This window comes from Bidens hawaiensis, unplaced genomic scaffold (assembly GCF_021521415.1).
Source record: "Bidens hawaiensis isolate Kalapana, Puna unplaced genomic scaffold, B.hawaiensis_p1.1 tig00000237_1, whole genome shotgun sequence".
In the NCBI taxonomy this organism is placed as follows: Eukaryota; Viridiplantae; Streptophyta; class Magnoliopsida; order Asterales; family Asteraceae; genus Bidens; species Bidens hawaiensis.
In genome coordinates, this window is record NW_027491021.1 from 7251075 (window position 1) to 7262416 (window position 11342).

An 11342-nucleotide genomic window follows, 5' to 3' on the forward strand; every position below is an offset into this window, starting at 1 on the left:
GATTGTTAACCATTAAAAATAACTCCGAAAGAACCAAGGGACTTGTCGGATAATACGTTCCCGATAGTTTCGTAGTTGATGTTTTAAAAACTTCAAGAAAAGTCGATAAGTCATTGATAATTTCCCATTTCTCATTTGAAAAGGGGATTGCCAAATCATTCTCGGCAAGACTAGAATGAAACATTTGTAAAGTTTCTCTTTGTTCCAAAGCACTTTGAAACATTATGCAAGTGGAATTCCATCGATGAGGTACATCCCAATTAGCTCCCAAAGCTTTTCTTCCCGTATCTTTACAAAATTTTCTATATTCCATTTGTCTTTTTTTACTTTTCTTAAAAACTTCATGTATCATTAGTCTAAAATAGTTTATAACCGATGTAACCTCATCCGAAGCAAGTCCGTCTTGCACGATTAAATTAATGATATGTGCAACACACCTTGAGTGAAAAAATACACCATTGCAAATCGGCATATATTTTAATTTTAATTTATCAACCGCCGATGTATTATTCGACGCGTTATCAAATGCCATTGAAAATATTTTATTTTCTAGTTTATAAGTTTTTATAACATAATCTAAAATTTCAAACAAATTATCTCCCGTATGTGGATACTCAAAGAGTTCGAAAGCAATGGTGCGTTTCATCATTTCCCACGATGACGGGTCTACCCAATGAGCGGTGACACAAAGATAAGATTCGGGTAGACCATGTGGAGCCGACCAAACATCACTAGTTAAGTTTATTCCCGTATTTATATTTTCAAAATATGCAATTAGTACCTCTTTGGCCTTCTTCCACAATTTTAAACAATAACGTTTAAGAGTATGACAACTTACGTGAGTGTATTGTGGTTGAAGCGTATCTCGAATCATGGCGGTTAAGCGAGGGTTGTCGAAGTGGCTAAACGGCAAAGCTTCTTGAATCACAAACTTCGCCATACGATCTTGAACTCGATCAATTTGGTATGTAAATATTCCGCCTTCACTATCCATTTGCGTTTGTTGCGAATCGACGTTCTTTTTCAACGCCTTGCAATACGGTTTTTCGATGTGTTTCTTCAAATTTGAATTCGAAAGTGGGTTTAAATAAACCCCACAAAACTTGCACCGAGCCTTCAATGAATAGTCACTCAATTCAACCAAATCCCAATTGCACCAAATCTCTTGATTACGATTATGAGGTACAATACAAACGAAACTTGGTTCGGCGTTGGAACCTTGACCAACCGATGATTGTGAGGCAGCCATAACAACAAATATGAATATAGAAGAAGAGAAAACAAGAGATTAGAGAACTTAAAACGTTGTAATAGCGTTTTTTTGTATTTTTTTGCGTTCGGGGGTTTGCGTTTTGAGTGTTGTGATGAACCCATGACACCAAATACCTATTTATACTAGTAGTGGGGTGCTTGGGGGAGCCAAAAAACGGATATTTTTGACCCCAACGGTCAAAAAACGGCCAAAAAAACGATTTCCAACGGCTATAATCGATCCAACGGCTAGAACCGGTTCCTAACCGGTTCCGGATGGTTCGGTTCCAGAACCGGTTCCGGTTCGGTTCTGGTTCCTACCCGCCCCCACTCAGAAATGCAAGAACCGGTCACGGATCATCGGGTTGAATCAGATAGGGTCCGGTTCCTACAAAAAACGGTTCGGGTCCGGTTCGGGTCCGGTTCGGGTCCACCGATAAACATCTTCCTTTCAAAATGGGCTTATGTTGCATGTACTTTAAGCTGGGATGTTTATTAACTTTTGTCTACTTTCCACGTGTCTTACCTTAGTTACAACACGTGTTTGTTCAGTTGCATCTTCTTCTCTTTCTTTGTGTAGTGTTAGTATTACACGTTTGCTTAACTATATTCTCTCACCAAGACCCTTTATCGGCTTCTCTCATCTGACGGCTGCCTTTCATCAAAGTTGATGTAAGGTATTGATCCTCCAGCTTATATTTTTTTTCTTCAGATTTAGTGGGTGTCTCATTGGCAGATGCTTGCATTTTGTTTAGTGCATGCCAGGTGTTTGATGTCGTTTCCGATTCTATTTTTGTTTTCTCTTATCAAGTTACTGTTAGGTTGTTTAATGTTAGCTGCTCAATCAAATTGCGCCGGGTGTGCTTTATTTGTTTTTATATTAGTCAAATTGCGCCGTGTGTGCTTTATTTGTTTTTATATTAGTCAACTTGCGTTCTATAGTTGATTATGTTTTCTGCTTTCAGCTAGTCCTAAATTTTCTTCCGTTCCGTTAACGTGGGGTTGATTTTGAGTCATTTTATTGGTATTTATTTCGTTTTGGAACATTACCTTTCATTTGAAAATTACATAGAGCAAACGTAGTTTGGGTTTTAATGAAAGCAGTTGAAAGAAATTGTTAGATTTTAATAAGCATAGGCGTTTGAATTATTAGTGGTAAAAAGATAGAGTTGGGCTTCGTTAAGGCGCACCAAATAGGGACGGTGAGAAAAATCGAAACCCGCCATCATTGTGACGGGTAATACCCGTCCCTTTAGATGTTTGGATTTGTACTAAACCCGATTATACTAATTTTTTGTTTCTACAAATTACAAATTTAAAGGCCAATACTTATTTATTTTTTCTCTTGGCATGTCTAAACGGGCCGGTTGTATTGGCTAGCTGACAAACAAAACAATGTTCAATCCGTTTTTTTTAATATTATAAATGTATAATTTCTTAAATATGGTTATAAAACTTGATAATTACATGGGTGTATGCTTCATTTTATTTATTTACTTCGTTATATTAGTCAACTTTTGTTTGAGTCCTTAAAGTTTTTAAATAGGTTTTCCAACAGACTGATAGTGGGTGTCTATTTGTGTTAAAACTTGAAAGAACATGTTATATTAGGCAAAACCCTTTGAATGTTTTTACTTCTATCATAATTCATTGATTATCTTAGTTATTTCTTTGTCAGTTTTGCTGTTCAAATTGTTAGGACTTCATTTAGAGGTACGTATTTATTTTTAACTTTACTTTTTGTTAATCGTTTTACTTAAATGTCCTCATGAAAAAACCAAGATGTTTACGTTGTCGGTTGCCTTATTAGGTTTTATTTAGTTGACGTTTTTGTATAACTGTTACATTTGCTTTTTACCCTCAACCTTCGTGCGTTACTGTGTTGTTTCTTGACATGTCACGTAGTAAGAGATCTCGAACTGACTCCTCGCTGTTCAGTAACTATCATCATGGTCAGACTTCTAGACAGACTTCTCATCGATCTACACTACTTATTAATGCATCGATAAATGCATCTTGCTATATAGATAACGGTGATTGTGACAAAGTTTGTGAGTTTTGTGACGCTCTGTTTTGGTTTGATGAACGTTCTATTGCTTCTTCTAGCAGCCAACAATTAAGGTATACACAATGTTGTAAGGGAGGTCGAGTTGCGCTTCCTTATCCTAGGCGTCCTTATACCACAATCATTAATCTTTTCCAGCAACCAGACTTTATGGCTAACATTCGTGCATACAATTCTGTTTTCTCTATGACATTTTTCGGCGCTATAATTGATGACACTATAAATCGAGGTTCTGGTCCATACGTTTTTAAGATTAGTGGTCAAATTCACCATTGGGTGGGTACTCTGTGTCCGCCACCAAATGAGAGACCACGATTCTTACAAATGTATGTGTATGATACTGAGAATGAAATAGACAATCGCCTGTATCATTTTACCTCGGGTGACCAATCACGTCTTTCTCCTCAAACGGTTATCATCCTTCTTAGCATCCTAGAGTCTACTAACGAATTGGTGCGACTTTTCCGTACAGCCAGGGATCTAAGTTTGTCGGACAACGTCCCTGACTTTTCTGTCCGTCTCTTTGGATCACGTGACAAATGTTATGACATGCCATCCGCAGGCTGCATAGGTGCCATAGTCACCGACGCTGATCCAATGTGTACAAATTTCGACATTGTCATTCGATACAAAGAAGGTGGGCCACAACGTATAAACAAACTTCATCAATTATATATGCCCTTGCAGTACCCGCTTCTATTCCTTTATGGTGAACGTGGCTGGTCATCTAAACTTATGCTTCGAGTCAGTGATGGAACGCGAGACAGAAAGTTGACGATGAATATGTACTATAGCTATTTGTTACATGATCGGTATAATTTATGCACCTTACTTTTGAGGGGGGGGGGGCAGGTTGTTGCAGTAGTTCATTGTTGACGCATACCTTTGTATTGAGGAGGGCCGACTTGACTATATAAAACTAAATCAAAATGTTTTCCGCACAGAGTTCCTACAGGGTGTCGAAGACGCAGTTCAACGTGGTGACACCGAAGGTCGTGATGTTGGTAAACGCACTGTCTTACCATCATCCTTTGTAGGTGGTCCACGATACATGTACAAACACTATCAGGATGCTTTGGCTAACTGTAGAGTACATGGTAAACCTCAATATTTCATTACGTTTACCTGCAACGTTAAGTGGCCTGAGATTACAAGATATTCGTCACGATTTCCTTCTTTAAAGTCATCAGACCGTCCGGATATAATTGCTAGGGTCTTTCAAATAAAGCTCCGATTGTTTCTAAAATTTATCAAGGCGAACAAGATATTCGGTGAGATTGTAGCAGGTAATGTCTTGGTTTCTTATAAAACTATTGTAATTTACAAGTATATCTTGCGTTTACATAACCACGTTTATTACTTCAACGCAGATTTATATACAGTTGAGTTTCAGAAAAGAGGCCTTCCACACTGTCACATCCTTCTATGGGTTAGCCCGTCATGTAGAATCAAGGATGCGTGTGAGATTGACAATTTTATCTCTGCTGAGATACCAGATCCTTCGGCTGAGCCTCATCTATACAAGATAGTCACTGAACTAATGATTCATGGACCATGTGGGCTGCTTAATCCCAATTCACCGTGTATGGATTCTGGATCTTGCTCTAATCCTAAGCACTTCGAACCTGAAACTTCCTTTGATGACAATGGTCACGTTCATTACCAAAGGAGGCCAGATCGTTTCTCTGTCGTGAAGGGCAGTGTTAAGATAGATAACAGATACGTTGTGCCTTACAACTGTACTCTATCTTCACGTTTTATGGCTCATAAATGTTGAGTATTGTGGTTGGAGCATGCTAATCAAGTATCTTTTCAAGTACATTTCAAAAGGTACTGACCGTATACGTTATAGCATCTCAAAAGCACCAACTGATACGGACAGAAGCCATAGACCTCAACCCACTGAAGTTAATGAAATTCAAAACTTTGTTGACGGTATGTTCATCTGTCCACACGAAGCCGCATGGAGGATATTTAACTTCGACATTCACGTTAGAAATCCTGCTGTACAAGTACTAGCCGTTCACTTAGAGAACATGCAGAATATCACTTTCAGAGAAACAGACCTGCTTGAGAATGTAGCAACTAACACTTTCAGCACACGAACAACTTTAACAGAGTGGCTATCCAACAACGCTAGGGACGCCAGTGGTCGTCACCTACGATACATCGACTATTTGTCAGAGTACAAGTGGGTATATAAATCCTGGACAAGACGCATATCGAACAAAACCCCTCCAATCGGAAGGCTGGTCTACATACATCCTAGCAGCGGAGAGGCCTTTTTCTTGCGTATGTTGTTGGGATATCAAAGAGGTTGTACATCCTTCGTGTCCATACGAACAGTTAACGGACAAGTTTGTGGAACCTTTCGAATGGCGTGTGAAAAGTTAGGCTTACTGGGTGAGGATGTCGAATGGTCAACTGCCTTCAGTTTGGGCCACCGCCGGCGAACTACGCGCTTTATTCACTCAAATGCTTCTATTTTGTGAACTAACAGACCCTTTGCGCATGTGGGAAAAACAATGGCGTAAGATGGCAGATGATGGTTTGAGGAACCATGGTATTGCTAATGATGACGATCTTAGGCAATATGTTCTTTACGAACTAGAAATGTTACTCCAATCTGCCACACCTTCAAAGTCTCTATCAGATTATAGTCTGCCTATGCCAAGACATGATTTGCTTCAGCAGCTGCAAAACAGACTTTTAATGGAAGAGAGGAATTACGATCGACACATGTTATCAATTGAACACAATACAAACAGATCTAAGCTTAACCTTCAACAAAGCAGAATTTATGAAGATGTCACTTCTGCAGTCGCCTCGCATCGTCAGATCTTGGTGTTTGTGTATGGTCACGGAGGAACTGGGAAGACATTCTTATAGACAACAATACTATCAGCATTACGTTCAACTGGTAGCATTGTGCTAGCTGTTGCAGCCTCTGGCATAGCATCATTGCTACTTCCTTCGGGCCGAACGGCTCATTCAAGATTCAAAATCCCGTTAGACGTAACTGATAACTCACTCTGTCACATTAAGAAAAACACACAACTAGCACAATTCTGACTGAACTTCACTTATAATTTGGGTTGAGGCTCCAATGAACGACCGTCGGTGCTTCGAGTCACTAGACAGATCACTTAGGGACCTATTCAACTGTGAGGATAAACCATTTGGAGGAAAATCGGTCTTACTAGGTGGAGACTTCAGGCAGACACTTCCAATAATATCTAAGGCGCCAAAGTCAACCATTCTTGCTTCGACATTGCCTAGATCTTATCTGTGGCACAGTTTCAAGATCTACAAACTTACAGAAAACATGCGTCTACATAGACCAAATATTAGTTCCACTGAACAAAATGTTATATCTGTATTCTCTTCATGGTTTGTCTCTGTTGGTGATGGACTTATTGGATCACCAGACATTAATGATCCAGAAGATACAAAAAATATACGTATACCTGAAGAGTATCTTATACGTTATTCTGATAGTGCACTAACCGAACTTATACACTTCATTTACAATATCGATGCTTTACAAAACCCCAACGCAACAACACTCTCAAAGAAAGCTATTATATGTCCTAAGAATGATACGATAAATGAGATTAACTCTATCGTTATCAACATGACACCTGGACAGACAAGAACCTACACAAGCATTGACTCGGTTGTTCCTCACCCAGGTGACAACAACGATATCGAACTGCTCTACCCCGTAGAGTACCTAAACCTTCTAAACTTCAATGGCCTTCCACCACAAACTCTTGAACTAAAAGTAAACTCACCTATCATGTTACTAAGAAACCTCAATCCAGCTGCTGGCATTTGTAATGGTACTCGACTTTTAATTACACAACTACTGCCCGGGATCATAGAGGCACAAATAATGACGGGCAAAGTCATAGGTCACCGAGTTTACATTCCCAAAATAAGCTTAACACATAAGGACGACCAGCTACCTTTTGAACTCAAAAGGCAACAATTTCCCTTTCGTCTATGCTATGCAATGACAATTAACAAGAGCCAAGGTCAATCACTAGATAAGATAGGGATCTACTTACCACAACCTGCATTCGGTCACGGCCAATTATATGTTGCTCTATCAAGGGCAACGACACACCAATCACTCAAAATTTTGATCGTTCCACACAATGATGAAGACCCAACTCTAACCAAAAACATAGTCTACTCAGATTTTCTACATGAAATAGACAACACAATAAATTAGCAACATACATTACACCTTACCAAATAACTATAGCATATCAACCATACATAAAATACTCTAGGAAAAAAACATACAACATACACATTATTTACACTACTGTTGTACATATGTTTAATACAATATTGTCTAAGTATAACATACTCATATAAACACACACACATATACATTGAACACATTATTGATACTTATATTGTATATACATTGCTTACACTAACAATTACAATAACTATGCAACAGCCAACAAAATGGAACACAACTCGATACAGATCCGTGACATCAAACCGCGTCTAAAACCACAACCGCTACTGGTAAGAGTTATAAAAAAGTGGATACCAAAATTCCAGAAGGAACTTTGCTACCTTTTTGTAGACGAAAATGTGAGTATTTTGTCCTACTATATGCTAATTGTATTGCATCCCTTTGAAATTTACCTAATTGATGCATGTGTTCACATTGTTTTCTTTTAATGTTCAACGCAGGGTGACGGTATCGAAGTTATGGCTGACTTAAATCAACAAGAACACTTTGAAGAAATAATCAAAGTTAACGCATGTTATACGATAATGGAGTACGTTTGTGTTGGTGCAAGAAAGACCAACAAGGTAGTGGACCATGAGGCTTCGTTACGAATTGGGAGCAGGGCAACATTCACACCTATAACTGATGCCAACATACCCACCCACTACTTCAGACTAGCTACACATGAATTGCTGAAGGTGCATAGAGAGTACCCGAGACCTCTTGCAGGTAAACACTAATACTCAAAAATTATGACTACAACTAAAATACCACAACTTTGAGTTTTATACTATGATAGATTACCTTCTTAACTCATATAAGCTTTTCACTCTCAAAGTTACTGTGTCTTTACAATTGTAATTGGTTTATTAGCTTTAATTTCCAAATCTGGTCATAATATAAAGCTATAGGTTTGTAAAACTTGCAGTTTTTAGCACAATCATCATAGAAACTACCTTCACATACCTGCTGCCACATACACCTCCTAAACCTAATGTCGTATTTCTTAACTTGCAGACTACATTGGATAGTTAGAAAAGAAGTTTTTCCAGCACACAAACAAGGTGGATAAACTAAAGAAGTCCTCATACAAGATGAATGGTAACAACAAATGCACCTAACTCAAAAACAATATTCATCATCAATGTACTTTTGATCCGAAACTCATTTCTCACAGGGCTAACGAAGTTGAAATCACTTTTTGGAAAGACATGGAACACCTTGCGAGTGATAACATAGTTGAAGGTGACATAATCCTAATAACCTCCACATCAGCCACTTTCTACAAAGGTAAACAAACCACTTTGACATATTGTAATATATATTTAACTAACTCAAGTGAAAACAAACAGTTGCACAGCTTGAAACAACCAGAGCAACAACCATCCATGTTAACCCAACATATCCTAAATTGATAAATACTATCAACAGGTAAATAAACTTAATAAATAGCTATTGTACCAGCAACCGTACTAACTTAACTGAACCTCTATCCAGGCTCAAAGCCCTTCCACCACTCGAAAGCAATGCCACAATCCATCAGATACTGAGAGGAAACAAGGTAATGACACGCATACACTTCATTCAGATATAATAAAACTTCAAATTGCAGCAATTTAGCTAACACATATGCAAACATAACAGTCCAATTACAAGTGCACTGCTCGCATAAAGGATATCGAAGCCCACCGAACATGGTACAGTGTCCAATGCTCCAAATGTTTAAGCAAGCTACACCCACAAGGAGAAAAACCGGTCGAATTTGTCTGCTTACACCATAATGATATTGAGGCAAAGTATAGGTAATAATACAAAATAAAACAAACATACATTTTTATATACTTCATGTCAGTAACAACAATAAATATGATACAGCTATTGTGTGAATGCGACACTCATAGACGACATTGCAACAACTAAAGTTGTCTTCTTTAATGATGCGATGGCTAACATGCTACAAATAAGCTGCAAAAAGATGGTCACTGAAGGTGGGAACACTGATCCACAGGTATTACCACAAGAAATGATTGCACACATTGGTCAACTAAAGACTTTCGAAATAGTTGTACAATCTAACAGAACAGCTGTTGTCACCAACGCCACAAACATGGACAACATTCAGCCTATTGCATTTCAAACTGAGGTTGACCCACTCACATCAATTCTACCCGTGACACCTGACCCTAAGAAACTGCCATTAAAAAGGCAACACCCAACTACAACAGGTACCAACCATAACTACCCTTTAAATATCAAATTCAGTTACTTATACTTCTACTTAATAACATATCAATTCAAATAGGAACTAGAGACAATGACAAGGGAGACAAACGACTAAAGACATCCCACTAAAAAGATAAAAACCGTCTCCAGTTGTGGCTTTTTGTAAATCAATGACTAGGACTTTAACTTAGTGCAGCTAAATGATGTTATCAACCACCAAACGAACACACTTTTTGTAAATGGAAAAAGATGGTGGATTTTAGGACTAAAAATATATGTAAATTGAACCAACAAAAAAACACACTTTTTGTAAATGTCAAAAGATGGTGGGCTTTAAGACTAAAACTGTATGTAAAATACTCTATAAAACTGCTAGAAAATAATGTTGTGACCAATTACTACTATCTTTGATCAACATCTCTAATTATATTACCTCTTTAGCATCTTCACACTTAACGTTAATGTATACTGCCAAAACGAAAAGCTAGATCAAACCCGCCGCAACTAAATCAATATTAACTCATATAACGTGATATTTTCTAGGTAAAATTTTCCCGAACAGAAAAACGGGTCGGGTAATATAAGTTGGAAAAATCTGAGTTGTTACATTTTCTTCCCTATCTTATGGTTCTTGCTTTAATCTTTCTTTTGCTTCTTGCTTGCACCACATAAGGCTTGATTCTTTCTTGCCACACAGGACTTCGCCACATAGGACTAACTTTCTAAGCACACAAGACTTGGCCACGTGCTACTAACTTCCTTTCTTAATCGATTCTAGGATTTAATCTCACAACTTTCTAATAAGAATTATGGAATAACAGGAAAGAAACACTTATCTGAACATGGATTCCTTTCTTCAATTGAAATTTCTGATTTGTAGAAAAATCACAACCCTTTTTGTTTTGACTTTCTTACCCTTTTTTAATCGGTTCTTTATTGCTCTGATTCTAGTTTGTTGCCTTTCTCCTTCTTTGTTGATCAATTTTTTTTAATGACCTGATAAATAGAAACAATCGTTGTTGTATTCTATGGGTAAGATTGAATTTCAATTTTGATTCCTGTAGATTGAATCGGGCCTCCTTCTTGATTGATTAAACCCTGGCTTCCAATTTCCCTTGATTTTCTCTCTCTTTCTTCCTTGATCGATTAAGCCCTGCACTTTCTTGATCAATTACTTTTTGATACTAAACCACTTTCTGATACAATCGATTCTCCTTCTTCCCCGACATGAAACATGTGCTCTGATACCACTCTTGGTAAATCAAGAACATTCTAACATATAATCTGATATGAGAACTGAAGAACAATGAATTGAACAATAAACATTCAGATTGATCGATCACATTTTACCATAAGTGTTGATAACTCAAATTTCAGTGGCACTAATCAATTTAAACAACACCACCACCTGACCACTACCGTCATAGCCACCACCACCGCCACCGTCGCCACAACTACCTGAAGATAACTGTCACCACTACCATCCTCCTTTCCACCACTACATGACAATCACCGCACCACCACCGCCCCTGCCGCCTGACTGCGACA

General features: G+C 38.1%; 2 protein-coding genes across 2 annotated transcripts; both read left to right on the forward strand.

The window, feature by feature from the left end:
- Positions 1–3145: 3145 nt before the first annotated feature.
- Positions 3146–6205, forward strand: LOC143599263 (uncharacterized). The gene is made up of 5 exons (XM_077077276.1): positions 3146–3965; positions 4261–4602; positions 4687–5055; positions 5147–5511; positions 5711–6205. The coding sequence occupies exons 1-5, from the start codon at positions 3146–3148 to the stop codon at positions 6203–6205; spliced, it is 2391 nt and encodes a 796-aa protein (XP_076933391.1).
- A 210-nt stretch (positions 6206–6415) lies between these two features.
- LOC143616527 (uncharacterized) lies at positions 6416–9923 on the forward strand. The gene is made up of 9 exons (XM_077089354.1): positions 6416–7930; positions 8033–8300; positions 8589–8672; positions 8749–8861; positions 8924–9002; positions 9069–9132; positions 9216–9373; positions 9447–9796; positions 9874–9923. Exons 4-9 carry the CDS (start codon positions 8783–8785, stop codon positions 9921–9923), a joined length of 780 nt encoding a protein of 259 aa, XP_076945469.1. The 5' UTR covers positions 6416–7930; positions 8033–8300; positions 8589–8672; positions 8749–8782.
- Positions 9924–11342: the final 1419 nt, after the last annotated feature.